Below are 14924 nucleotides of genomic sequence, written 5' to 3'. Positions count from 1 at the left end.
TTGAGCATGTACCAATTGTTGTGAGGGTTGTTGATATCTTTTGTTCCAAAAATTGAACAAATAAAACCTATTGTTTGAAACAAAAAATATCAATTTTTGTTAGGAAATGTACCAACAGTTGTTAGGAAATGTACTAATAGTTGTTAAGAAATGTACTAATATTGTAAAAAGTAACCAATCAGGGGATGCCATGTCAGCTGCACAACTATTGGGGTCTCTTTTGCACGCCTATTGGTCTCACTTTTTTTTGGGGCTGTTTTGGACACCTTGGCAAAAAGCATGCTGATGTGGCATCATATTTGATGATGTGGCCTAGAAACCTTAGTTATAAGTAGGGGACTTGCCAAGTAAGCTGCTGTAAAAAAATCGGAGTGATTTGAAATTTCCAAGTAAGATTTTGAGAAGCGCAAAGTTAGGGTGCACAACTACTGGGTCCTTTCCCTTATATATATCAAAAGATATCTTTCTCAAAACATTTATTACTACTTAATGTGAAAAATTGATTAAACTAATAGTCTATATTTTATATATATTATTAAAAATCTATATCCTACTATATGACGTCCCAGCTACGCTTATATAGGCAAACTCTTTATACGTGCTTCGCAAAGGCGGCAGTGGCGGCAGCAGCAGGAACCCCTAATGTCTGGACGATAGTTCCAATTTTGCGCCTTTTTAGCCCACAATTCAACAGACAGAGACATAATCGGGATGAGACTGTAATTTTACATTTTGGGTTTTGGTTAGAAACAACAAAACAAAATGGGTTTGAGAGGTAGAGGAAGACGGAGAAAGAGAAAGAGAGGGTGGGGGGACGGAAGGGGAAGAAGTAGTAGCAGAAGCAGCCTGTATATATATAAATTTCCACCATATTTAATTTCCCACGATAAATATGAAAAGGAATTTTCAGAAAAAGAAAAGATTCCCAAAGGCTATCAAATTCCGGATATATTTGATTCAAAATGGAGGCAAGGAAGACCATTGGAAAGAGAAGATAATGTAAAGAGAGGTACATTTTATATCCTTTCCAAACTGCTTTAGTATTTACATGACAACTGCTTTTGATTAAGGGTTGCTTGTTTTGTTTACAGGATTAGGGCATCTTGAGAGGGTTGCTGAACAGGGAAATGACCAACCCACTGCATTGAACAGCAATCTTGGTAAATACAAATTAGCTCTTTTTTATTTTACGAGATAGGATCTTAGTTTTTTCTAGCATTATAATTTTTCAATTTTTAATCTTAAATTTTATCAAATGATCAGGAAGAATTGACTATGCCCACGGTCTTGCTGCATTACTGTTGAATCATTACATAAAAGTTGCCCTTGTTGCCGGAATTTTCGAATTTTGGGGAATGGGAAAGTCTAGCATAATGATACAGGTAACTATTTATTTTTAATACAAACATGTTTTGTTCATTGTAAATCATTTAATCTAAAATTCGATTTGGTTTTTAAACAATCCATTTCCTGCAAACAGCTCAAATGACATTTTTGCTATCCTTGAGTTAATAGCTCCTCCTTCAAAATTATTTGTGTCTTTTTTTATGTCCAGTTGTAATAGCTGATAAATTATTGCATCATTTTGTGAACAATAACTTGTGTCCGAGACTCGATTTCTGAATAGTATGGGTTTTGAGATTCTCAAGAGTTCTTCATTAATCTTCTATTATAGATGAGGAATCTCTGCATCTTTGGAACGTACGCAGTATAGTAAGGGGCCCAAAAGTCTTGGGGACGTGATCCCAAAGAACATAACTATTTTTTCTTAATGAAATCCATCAATTTTACATTTTTCTGAATTATCTCAGAACAAGCCTTCACCCTTGTATTCAAGTGGATGAATAGGATGCCCCCACGAATTGGTGCTGGCTGAAATCCTTGGGTTGAACCAAATTCCAAATCTTGAAACTATATTAGGTACAAGATAACTTTTGGCTAAACTGACAATCGCTACACTATCAAATTCTTTATAAAGATTTAAACACAAAGTAGCCGTTTTTTCACAAAATAAATCATTTTGACATGCCCACATCCTTCAGGTACCGTGCCCTCATTTGCATTTTGGCGCTCTCCCCTATCCTTTTCGAATAACATTTCTCACTCGCAACAGCTAGATTCTTGTGATTTCGTTTCTATGTGACAATGTCCTTGAACTCAATGCATACAGTTTTCAGCAATCCAAGATAGGACTTATTTCTCATTCATTTGAAACTGCTTTATTGGATTTCTAAAACGAGAGCTCGTGAATGATGAAAGCAATTCTGTGCATTCAAATCCCTATTCAACGAAAACGCTCAATGCAAGGGGACTGTATTCATTCTGATGTCATATTTTGCAGTAATAGAGGAGTGTTCTATGACCCTAAAGACCATTCTTGACCCATATAGTGGGTGGTACTTAGTTATCGAAGTGTACCTGGACGAGGAAGGGTTATTTTGGACATCACCACAGGTAGAAATTGTGATGTTTCCTGTCTTGCCTTCGACATCCTAAATATGTGACAGACATACATGTGACATTCACAATGTCATTAGATGCAGCCCTGCACCCCCCATCGTTATAAGGTACTTGGTAAACTTCACATGCGCCCACATAACTTGGTAGCTATGTTTTACCTTTAAAGTTGGCCAATTTGCATTTTGATCTAACAAATATTGCCATCGTTATGATTTAATCCACAAGAAATTTCTGGATAAGTCCTATTGGTTCTTAGAAGAAGCTATACAAACATGATAACGTGTAATTGTATTCTGGATATGTCCTATTGGTTCTTAGAAGAACCTATACAAACATGATAACATGCAATTTTATTCTTTAACCCCCAAGACAACAATGATGACACTGATTTCATGTTACAATATTTTCCTTGGTCATTCTTGGACATTATTATAGTTTTTATCATCCCATTTTCTCCTTTTTTTTCTATTGTAGATGATTCACCTAATTTAATGTTTAATTGGTTTACTGTTGTAGGATATGGTGGGAAATAAGTTTCTTGCACTTAACATGGAAGAGGAGGCTGAAGTCAACAATGATCTATCTGCCTCCACTAGGTATTATAACATCTGCATCACTCTTATCAGTTTTCAAATACAGTATGTTGGACCTATATAATATTATCATCTAAAAGTAGGTTAGCTATGAGCTAATATTTCAATGTTGGCATGTTTTCATATAGCAAAAAAGTCTCGGTGATGCATAAAGTAGGTTAGCTATGAGCTAATATTTCAATGTTGGCATGTTTTCATATAGCAAAAAAGTCTCGGTGATGCATAAAATTCGAATATAAAAATTACTATAGAAGACATTCGATACCTTTTACCAAGAGCATGGTTAAATGATGAGGTAAGTCTTGTTTTTAATGTGATACTATATGTTAAAAACCAGTGCAATTTTTAATGTTAATTATGTGTTTTCTACTGGCAGGTAAACTTGTATTTGGAACTATTAAAGGAAAGGGCAAAAATAGGATGCACACAATTCTTGAAATGCCACTTCTTTAATGCATTCTTTTATACGAAGGTATGTTGTGATTGGATTTATAGAAGCTTGCTTAATGAGAATTATTGAAGTGTTTATGGGTGGACATGGGAGATGGCATATTTTGATATGATACCAAGCAATTTTATTTAACCTCTACAGCTTGCTTCTTTTGCACTGATTTAATGCAATGCATTTAATTGTTAGCCTTTTAATCAAAGGGGCGAGTATGATTATCAAGCAGTTAAGATATGGACAACTCATAAAAAGCTTGCTGTAACTTAATTGATTGGCACTACATAACGCCTTTAGTTTTCTCTCCTGTTTAAATTTTTTAATGTGGAACGTAATTGCAATTTGTGATGATTTATATTGTTCATGCATATTCTTGTTCCTAATCACAAGTTTCCCCATTGGATATTGACTGTTAGCAACATCATGGAAAACAAAATCCAGTATTTTGATTCATTAAATACAAGAGACAATCATGTTTTTAAGGTCTTGGTGTGTGCAACTTCCTTTTCAGCCCCTGCTTGTGTTTGGAATCATTTTAAATTTTCAATGTAGTAGTTATTATTTATAATTAATTTTTTCTGTATTTTCTTTTCTTTTCTAGGCCAGATATATTAAAGATGAAGCAGAGAATAAGCGTAGGAATTTCTCTGAATTTGGATGCTTGGAAATACGAATGTGGGAAATATTCCCTTACAGAAAGATGGGTATGCTCAAAACAACAAAATAATAATCACTTGTATTTTTCTAACTCTTAAAGAATTTACATGATAAATATGTGCATGTTCACCAGATGTCAGTGCATTTCTTCACCTTGAAGATGTACAGTCCTATTATTGGGGAGTAGTGCTTTTTTGTCATTGCTTTTTGTGCTCAGTGTCATAAGGAGTGGCTGTCTGGTGCGTTATGCTATTGATCACCTTATGTGATCTTTTAACCATTTTAAGTTTAATACAGTTAAACAAAGGTTTTAACAAATACCCCATTATCATATCTAGGAGTTCATGCACACACTATACAATATACACATTGCCAAAGCTGAAAATAAAATTTGATCCTTTCTTATCCCCTCTAACTCTGACATCACATAACTTGTAAATATAAAATATGTAAGTCTCTGTTTGTGGTTTGTTTTGCTTAGCATCACCAATAATCTCTACAAGAACATTATCCATGTTTGAAATGCTGGAAATGGTTCGCATCCCTTACCAGAATTTCTCTTGCAACAATCTTAGAGATAAACTTTTGTTCCAAAGTGGCAGTTACTGCATATGCAAAGGTTCTTTATGACTCTAATGGTTGTTCTAGAGGATTGGTTTAATAACCCAAATGCAATTGCCAATCTCACTATGATGGGAGAGAAGTGATTCTTTCTCCTTCGTGTCTGCATCATACACTAGTATTTAGCACTCTAAATTACACTTAATTAAAATTCATGTGATTGACTGCTCCAAATTTGGCAACCCAAGTGCAATTTCCAATCTCACTATGATGGGAGAGAAGTGATTCTTTCTCCTTCGTGTCTGCATCATACAATAGTATTCAGCACTCTAAATTACACTTTATAAAATTCATGTGATTGCCTGCTTCAACTTTGACAACCCAAATGCAATTGCCAATGTCACTATGATGGGAGAGAAGTGATTCTTTCTCCTTCGTGTCTGCATCATATAATAGTATTCAGCACTCTAAATTACACTTAATTAAAATTCATGTGATTGCCTGCTCCAAATTTGCTAGTTCTAAAGATGTCTAAAGGTAAATTGGATTAGAGATATAGAACATGCTTTTAATTCAATTAAGAAAACTATAACACCACTACATTAGAGCACCGAACTCATCCCTGCCAATTGCTTGTTAGGACACCTATATATTAGCAGTTAATGTCAATTGAACATGTAATGTCCCCTTTTGGGCTTGCCCTAAAATCTCAAGTTCCATTGAAATAAGAAATATAAAATAATTAGAGTTGTAACTTTACCAATTAAAATGCTTTAAGCAATATAAATCCTGGTTTAGGCCTGCAATCATATTAGACAACATTGGACATATAATTCATAAGACCATTTATTTCTACAAGGGTTACGGATCAAACATATTAGTACATATACATATATTAATATTCATCATAATCCATTAGATAAGTCATGTAATACCTATGTTCACTTTTAGTATTCAACCATAATAGGGGTTGAACAAGGGAGCACGATAGGGTGCCCAAAGCAACCCTCACACTAAGTCCAAGAGCAGACCTAATACCCCCTTGACCTACAGGTGGAAAACACATCAGTCATCCACCATGGGGTGGCCTACCTAGTGTGGGTGCTCGTCTCTGCCCTCCCTATTTGTTTTACTGTATTTACCCATCTATGATTTTGACTTCAACAATCAACCATCATAGAGGTTGGAGAGGAGCAATAGGGTGTTTGGAAATCCTCCTATTTAAGCCCAAGAGCGGACTTTATATCCCCTTGGCCCACATGTGGCAGACACATCAGTCATTCATCATGGGGAGGCCTACTTAGAAGGGGATCTCTTATCGGCTCTCCTTCCTTGTATTTCTTTCTCTTCTCTACATGATTGCTTGTCAGGGAAAACAAGTAATCTAGTGATTAAGGAAAAGCATTTCATATTATGGCCTATATAAAATATAAGAAATTATATATAGAATATATTATCATATTGCATACCTAAACTCTTTTTAAAAATACAAGTTATTGCAGATACTCTTAAGTCTGCTGGGTGCATATTAGATATTGTTTTTCTGATCTTCTTTTACTGATTCGATGTATGAGTATTTCTGTTCTTCGATTGCCTGATTGATGTCCTTCTTTGAGTGCGGATCTGCAATATATATCTTTCCATCAGTATTGGAGAGTCATGTCCCCTTTCTAAAAGTGGTGTCCCTTTGCCTCTTGCTGACTAACCTGCTGTTTGTTATCTTAATGAAATCACTCCTTAACACCCATGCCTCTTTACTAATAACCGGCTGCTGTTTGGGTGTAATCACATCCCATCGATAACTAATAGCACATGCAATAATATGAACATACCCCTTATTCTTATCGCTGCATAGGAATTGTGGAATTGTTCTATATATTCAAGATATAGGAATCGCTGTATGTACTTATGTATATGTATAGGAATCACTGTATGTACTAAGACTTAGAGAGCATTGCTGCCTTTTGCTTATGAAGATAACTACTTGCTTAATACATTAATTCCTTAGATCTAAAATCACAGAAAACTGTGAAGTCCTATAAATAAGACAATTTTCTTGAGCATTGGCGTTTTCATTCTCTTCTAAGATTGGTGTGAGAAGGTATATCATGGCGGGGGCATAACAGAATAACTGGTAGGATGGGTTATGCTGACATCTTACCTTTTGACAGCTCTGATGGTGGAGTATTCATGATCAAGTATATGCTGATTTCCATAGTCGTAGATTGCCACCAAACTTCACACAGGTATATTAATTGATGCTCATTTCCGTTAAATAAAAATAATGAAGTGTTTTATGCAAAGAAATTTGGTAATGCAAATAGTTATGCAACGACTCTTTCAATTTAAAATGTATACTTATTCAAATTTTAAATTGAGAATAATATTGAGATGTTTTAAATGTTTCTTTCAGGCAATCCTCTACTATCTAGGAGAATAGCAAAGGAAATTTCAAATTACGAGCAGAGTGAAACATGAGCAATTGTAGATTACATTTTTTGGCATAGAAATTGTAAGCCTAAGTGACAAATTATTCTAGTGACTACATGACTTTGTATGTTTGAAATAATATCAGGAAAGCTTAGCAGGTGTGGGTTACGTGATAGTTTTAGAAATCATTTTTTCGTGTCAAAAACTATGACAGAAAAATGGCCAAAGCTATCCAAGTCAATGGGCATTTTAAGGAATCAGGAAGACCATCCATCCGAAAAGTTCTGTTGAAAGAGAAATCAAATATAATTTGTATTGTCGAATTAACATATGCTATGCTGGTTATATGGTTTCCATTAAGCAGTTTGAGAGCTGAGATATTTAAGCAACAAGTAAAAGAATATTTCACAAGATCTTCAACAACTAAAAGATTGTCTTAAAACAGAGGACAAGTTTGTAAATCTTTTCCCAGTGTGAAATAAAGCAATTTCATAGGCACATAAGGAAAATTTGTATAAATTGTACGGTAGAAATTCACTAGTATGAGCTTATGGTCCAGAGCATACAAGGCAAGAATATGCTTCTGCTTTGGTACGATGCACGCATACGCTATATTATGTTAACATAGAAACCTTGCCAATCTGGCTTGGGGATTTTGGAAAGACTTTGGGGTCGGGGCTATTGTGAACATGTCAAAGATTTCTGAAGGCTTGTTGGCAATGAGGTTGAGTTTCTCTTGGAATTTGTGCCAATCCAACTGGCAAAAGGATTTCATGCCAAGTTTAGTGAGGTGACTTTTGAGGTTGAATGATTTTGTAGAGCAGACTCATGGAGCTTTTCTTGCCTTCCATATGGGTTAAACAGTAGGAAAACTATTCTTGTTTGTACTGTTTGACCCATATGATCAGCACAAAATCCATCTCTCTATTTCTCAAAAGCACGCTTAATGCAAAAAGTAGATTATCGAATTATTCTGAATCTATATTGGCCAAGTTGGTGTTGTGCCACTGTGAAGAGATCAAGCCTTGATTTATGTAGCATTTTCCAGTCCTTGGTAAGAGGACAAGCCTTTCTTTATCTTAGATTTTAAATGATTGAACTCAAACAAGTTAACATTTATCCAGTTCGATGACAGCCAAGTAGTGACACGCCTTGATTGTTGGTAACTTGTTTAATAGCTAGGTTTGAATCCTAGTTTGTTTGGAGGATGGGTCTTTTACTGTCACAAATACATAATTTACCACTCCAACAATTATTATTGGTAAATTAGAATGTAAAGAAATAGTAGTTTTGATAATTTAAAAGAGGAGAATAGTGTTCAATAGAACATGTTCAAGTAGGCAATAAAATAACAAATACCAACATAATTTAGAGTAAGCTCGTGAAATCCTTTAAAAAAACAAAAACACAAGAAATATTACACTTTCTCTAAAGGCATATAACAATTGGTTACAATATAATATAACCACACACTCATTGCCATGCCTTTTCAACATAGTATCGCAACCTAATTTTGTAGGAATTCTAGTAATGTTTTTTTTCGCCTAAAATAGGGGAAAGGACCCAGTAGTTGAGCATGTACCAATTGTTGTGAGGGTTGTTGATATCTTTTGTTCCAAAAATTGAACAAATAAAACCTATTGTTTGAAACAAAAAATATCAATTTTTGTTAGGAAATGTACCAAAAATTGTTAGGAAATGTACCAATAGTTATTAAGAAATGTACTAATATTGTAAAAAGTAACCAATCAGATGATGCCATATCAGCTGCACAACTATTGGGGTCTCTTTTGCACGCCTTTTGGTCTCACTTTTTGGGGGGGCTGTTTTGGACACCTTCGCAAAAAGCATGCTGATGTGGCATCATATTTGATGATGTGGCCCTGAAACCTTAGTTATAAGCAGGGGACTTGCCCAGTAAGCTGCTGTAAAAAAATCGGAGTGATTTAAAATTTCCAAGTAGGATTTTGAGAAGTGCAAAGTTAGGGTGCACAACTACTGGGTCCTTTCCCCTAATCATACAAAGTTACAAACAATTAGCCCAAGCATTTTATTCAAAGGCAAATGAAGAACAAGAAACTTATTGTGGTTTTCCAAATAGCATGTACATGTGTCAACTTCCAAGTTGGGCAACCATGTAAGACTTTAATTTCCTCAAGTTATTTCAACTTCAAAGAGTCTCTATATATTCCAATGCTCACACATGTGGTCTCTCTTTGTCCCATTCAACACAATCACCCAATGTGACCTACTTTTGATATACTTGTGCTTGTTGTTTGTCCTAAGTGACCCCATAGACATTTGCAATTTCAATGTTACAACATTACATATAGGAGAAATGAATGAAACATCAATTGTGATGTCCTACCCTAGATAGACCACAACTTACATCAATATTGTAATGTCATTATATAAGGTGTAAACCTTTTTAATAGAAAATGAACATAATTGGCTTTGTTGGTTAACTTATTTGTTGAACACATTATTTTATTATTATTAGTTTTTAATCTTTTAATTTGGTTTCGTTTAATATTTTGGAAGTTAAATCTCTTGTTTCTATGAATATCATCATTTGGATTTTATAATTCAAGTTGCTATTTCATATGTTCTAGTAATTGCAATATAAAACTAGTGAATTTATTTTTATAGCACCAGAATTTATTCAAATCGTGCATGTAAATCTTATTCTTTTTGTCATCTAATTTTTATTTTTGTAGTAATTAGAAATCAAATCTCTAATTATAATAAAAAACATGAGATGGGTTCTACAATTGAAATTGTCATTTGATATTTTCTAATAATTACAGTGTAATCTATTCATCAATTTTTAGAGGGAAAACTATATTTAGTAGTTTGTGGATCATCTCATAAAGAAGAAAATGTTTGAACCATCTTTTTCAATTTAGAAAGAGAAACATATGTAAATATCATTAGTATTTTTTATATATGTTAAGAGTTTTAAATGGTTTGTAGATCATCTCATAAAAGAAAATGCTTCAACCACCTCTTTTTAGTTTAGAAAGGGAGCATATGTAAGAAAAATTAGTTATTGTCTATATAAATTTGGGTTTTTAATGTTCTCAAGGTCAATCAATTGCAAAATGTGCCCTATCAAAGAGATTACTAGTAACAATAGTTAAGGGTGTTATGAAATTGTACACATTTATATTTTTTAATTCATTATGTGCAATACCTAGCCCAAAGGGATATTAATACTCGTGTCTATCAACAATTTGGCTACATCTATAGGTCCTATTATTAGTTTTGGAAAGATTTTTTTTTTTAAAATGATTTGTAAGAAAGAATACACTTTGAAGGTATTTTCATTTATTAACATTGATTGTGATTCCCAAAGTATTCAAGAATGTACCATAATAAATATTTCGAAAAATATTTGAAAATAATATTAACATGGGCAATACTGTCATTCATCCCATGCATAGAGTTGTTCAAACTGACGCCTTTTCCTTGCTTAGAGCCAGTTTTCACAAGGAAATCAACAAGGTAATTCTGAGCACGGGGAGTGTAAATAGGAATCACATAGGAGATGTTTCCCCACAAATCCTTGATTTGAGAGACAACAATCCTCAAGCGCCAAGAATTAATAGAGAAGTTTCTCATACAATCCAGGGCTCCAACTAAGATTTAGGAGTGTGATTCAATAATAACTTTAGTGTACCCCTGACTAACCACCCAAAACGAAACAAAAAGGATTGCCATAACTTCAACCTCATTGTTAGTAGCAGTTCCCAGACCCTGCAATTCCCAATGAAGAACATAACCATTATGATTCCTGCAAACAAAACCAATGCCCGCATTGCCAGGTTTGCCTTTGGCAGCTCCATCTGTATTGATTTTCACCCACCCCACCAGGGGTGGGGTCCATCTTTTGTGCCCTCGATTCTCATAGATAGCATTAGGACAATCATTCTTTCTACCCTCCTCAGTAGAATAAGGATCAACATGAGCCATGACCGTCTCTGTGATCTTGCTCCAAATGGTATGCCAAACGACATCAATCGAACAAGAAATCTCACGAAAAATTCAATAATTGGGGGATGTTGGTTCCAAGCATCAATCCAGAAAAGAGCCTTATCCCCGATCCAAAAAAGCTCATTTTTAACAAGTTTGGAGCCAAGTTTCAAAACCTACTAGGCAAGAGAGCCATTAACAGTCAAGGGGCATCTGCTAACATCATCAAGATTAATTCTCCCCAAGTACTTCTGGTTATCATTTTGTTGAACAAGGAAAGAGGAGAGGAAATCCACCTCCAGTATAGTTTGCCAACCAAAGCTTTGTTATTCAACTCAACACGTGTGAGACTTAAATAACTATTAGTCTTGGGCTGAGTAATCTTATCCCACCTAACTAAGGACCATTTCCTAGAATCCTTGGCACAATTCCAAAGAATTTTTCTCGCCATCTTGTCAAGATCCTTCCAAATGGAGGAAGGGGCAGTGAGAATAGAGAATTTGTAGATAGGCATAGCTTGAATAACTGATTGGAGAAAAGTAAGTCTGCCACCATAGCTGAGCCATTTATTGGACCAATGATTAATTTTAGATCTGATAGGTTCAAGAAGATTGTGCCAAACAGCCATAGGAAGCTTTTTGAAATGGAGAGGCACCCCAAGATACTCTAAGGGCAAGGAAGACACAAAGAAGCCCAAGATAGCAAGAATGCATTGTTGAAGGAGAAGATCCACATTGAAGAAAAGCACCTTAGACTTTTGAGCATTAATCACTTGACTAGAAGCAGAGAGATAAGTTTGGAGAGTATCTGAAATCATTCTAGCTTTCGTACAAGTGGCAATCCCCATAAGCCCAATATTGTCAACAAATTGTAAATGAGAGAGAGCAACATCTCCAACCTTAACACCAGATAAAAGCCTTCGGTTTCTCTTTTGCAGAAACAATCTGCCCAAGCCTTTCGCCAAGATGAGGAAGAGGAAAGGAGAAATAGGATCTCCTTGGCGTAAACCTCGAGAAGAGGAAAAGGGGGGAGAAGGAATGCCATTGATAAGAACAGAGTAAGAAGGAGAGAAGACAACTCAAGACCCAATCGATCCAAATCTGAGAAAAACCGAAAGCATTTAGCATCTTGGCCAAGAATCTCCATTCAACTCTGTCATACACTTCGGACATGTCAAGCTTAATGAACATCCCTTTGTGAGAAGAATGATGTAAAGAGTGCACAACTTCTTGAGCGATCACCACCCCATCCAAAATTTGTCTGCCCTCCACAAAGCCACCTTGTTCAAGAGAAATAATCTTACGGAGAAGAGGCTTGAGTCTAGTTGTTATCACTTAGGTTATAATTTTATAGATCACATTACAAAGGGAGATAGGGTGGAAATTAGAAATTTGGTAGCCTTCCCCCTTGGGGATAAGAGAAAGTGTGGTTCAAAGCTTTGAGCATCCTTTTATTGCTGAAGGATTCCCTAACCACCTTAAAACACTGAGTTGCACATAATTCCAAAAGGTCTGAAAGAACTACGCAGGGAAACCGTCGGGAATAGGGGACTTACCAGTGTTCATGCCAAAGACAATCTTCTTAACCTCATCTAAATCAATAGGACTCAACAGAGCACGATTGTCCTCATCAGAAATTAAAGAGGGAATAGCACTCAAAACAACTTGTTCAAAAGAAGCATCATAATCATTGCTAGCAGAAAAAAGCTTGGAGAAGTAATCATTAGAATGCTTCTGCATAGCAGAAGTAGAAGAAAAGGATTGACCATCAGCATGAAGAGCAGTTAGATTGTTTTTTTGTCTTCTAGCACACGCGGTTCTATGGAAGAAGGTACTGTTCTTATCTCCAGCAAGAAGCCAAGAAGTCCTAGCACGTTGTTTCCAATAGATCTCCTGATTGTCAATGTCTTCAACAGATTTGTGAAGGGAATCATCAGCTTCCTTTAGATGATCGGTGATGATGCCATTCTTGAATTGAGCATGAATCTCCTCCCAACGGGCAAGCAGGAGCACATTGGTAATGAAAATCAGATCTGTTGGACTTCTTCCATCTTTTGATTTGGTCTTTGACAAAGTGCATCTGCTTATGAATTTTAAACATAGTTGTTCCATGTTTGGGACAACCCTCTTTCCATCATAACGGGATTTGGTGCTAAAGTTCCTCTTTTTGGAACCAAAAATTTTCAAATCTGAAAGGATGATTATGAAAGCTAGAGATGATTCCACCATCAAGAAGGATTGGAGAATGATCTGAAATGGGGTCATCAAAAACATGAAGATTAAGGTGCCATTTAGAGAAGGCAGCCTCAGAGACCAGAAATCTATCAGGTTTAACCTTTCTAGAATGGGGTTCAACTCTCTTATTGGTCCAAGTAAATTTAGAGTTGGGATCTATCACATCCACCAAGTTTAACTCTAGAAGTTGGGCAATCATAAAATGGTCCCTAGGATCTAAAGAGGGAAGATCGCCCTCTTGATCAGTGGGAGAAAGTTTAGCATTGAAGTCACCAGCAACAATCCAGTCCACATCTGCCCAAGAATGTCGCATACTTTGAACAACTGCCCATTGTCTTTTCAAACCATCCAAAGACTGGGCCCCATAGAAATTGGTAAGAGCGACCTGTTCTGTTGACTCATTGTTCTTGAAGAGAGGTGAGCACATCTCTACCAGCTATGTGACCCAAAGCTTTCCATTCAAGTGAGTTCCACATAATAACTACTCCACCAGAAGCACCACGGGAAGCCGCCGCCATATGATCAGCACCCTTCCAAATTTTATTGATGATTGGAGCAATAGAGTCCAAGGTCATTTTAGTCTCTTGTAGAAGAAGAAAATCAGTTTTGGATTTTGCCAAAAGCCTTAGAACAACATTTTGATGGGATTTGTTGTTTAATCCCCTAATGTTCCAGGATTGTAAAATCATTGAGTACCTTGAGAGAGGTAAGACTCAAGCGGCTTAACTGTTCCTTCATTAATCATTTTTTCGCCCTGAGAAGCCAGCAGGTCCTTAGTAGATTTTCTACCCACACCTGGAGAACTATTATTTTTGGGGCGTTATTCAAGCTGATTAATTCCAAGTGAGGGCTTTTCTCTATTTTTTTCAGGAACGCCCATGCTGACATCTAGGATGAAAGAATTCGTTGGTTGTTGCACATTAATGGGCTTTGGTGAGGGCATTGCCTTTGGGGACTGGCCGTGAGAGGTATTCTCCAAAGTGTTGGAAATCAGATAAGGGGTGATATCCATGGTGGGCTGCTCCAAGCTGTCTACAACAGAATCCATGTTGTGATCGACCTCTTGGTCCAAAAGAGTTTTAAATATCTCATATCTGTTAGAAGATTTGAGAACAGGGAGCTCGTTGCCAACCTTTATTTTTGAGTTCTTTCTTTTTCCTCTGTCTAACAAATCCATGATGAGGAGGATCTTCACGGGTTGAGGGCTTATTGGGATGCTGGTTAGCTGAAGTCTTCTGCGTCTGATACGAGGAAGGGTTCAAATCTGAGTGTTCTGGTTTAAGGGCTTGGGAGGTTGGGCAAAATCGAGCCAAGTGACCGTGTTTGTGGCAAACTCTGCATCTGAAGGAAAGGGCCTCAAAGTCAAGCTGTTGAATCCAGAGGGTTTCGTTAACAACAAGTTCTAGCTCAGCTGGAGGAGACAAGCTGAGGTTCGTTTCTACACATATTCTTGCAAAGACAACATAAAGTATCTATGGAGACTCCAATGTATCTGTCGATGGAGTTGCCAATGAGAGCAAAAAACTTCTAATTCCAAAATTCCATCGGAAGAGCATACATCCTAATCCAAAC

At 36.1% G+C, this 14924-nt stretch overlaps 1 protein-coding gene across 1 annotated transcript; it reads left to right on the top strand.

Moving 5' to 3' along the window:
- The first annotated feature begins 606 nt into the window (after positions 1–606).
- LOC131061471 (uncharacterized) lies at positions 607–7477 on the top strand. The gene is made up of 10 exons (XM_057995170.2): positions 607–1009; positions 1092–1160; positions 1264–1382; positions 2977–3056; positions 3182–3206; positions 3289–3348; positions 3430–3525; positions 4100–4202; positions 6888–6962; positions 7130–7477. The coding sequence occupies exons 1-9, from the start codon at positions 763–765 to the stop codon at positions 6908–6910; spliced, it is 822 nt and encodes a 273-aa protein (XP_057851153.1). The 5' UTR covers positions 607–762; the 3' UTR covers positions 6911–6962; positions 7130–7477.
- The last annotated feature ends 7447 nt before the right edge of the window (positions 7478–14924 follow it).

This window comes from Cryptomeria japonica, chromosome 8, assembly GCF_030272615.1.
Source record: "Cryptomeria japonica chromosome 8, Sugi_1.0, whole genome shotgun sequence".
Lineage (NCBI taxonomy): Eukaryota > Viridiplantae > Streptophyta > Pinopsida > Cupressales > Cupressaceae > Cryptomeria > Cryptomeria japonica.
The sequence above is the reverse complement of the archived record's forward strand: the minus strand, read 5'-3'. Positions and strand labels throughout refer to the sequence as shown.

Excerpts from the sequence above, each read along its gene's own strand:
- LOC131061471 (XM_057995170.2), top strand. The coding sequence starts at position 763 with ATGGGTTTGAGAGGTAGAGGAAGACGGAGAAAGAGAAAGAGAGGGTGG. Across the intron at positions 1,010-1,091 it reads AGAAGATAATGTAAAGAGAG|GATTAGGGCATCTTGAGAGG; the intron begins GTACATTTTATA and ends TTTTGTTTACAG. Across the intron at positions 3,207-3,288 it reads AAGTCTCGGTGATGCATAAA|ATAAAAATTACTATAGAAGA; the intron begins GTAGGTTAGCTA and ends TAAAATTCGAAT.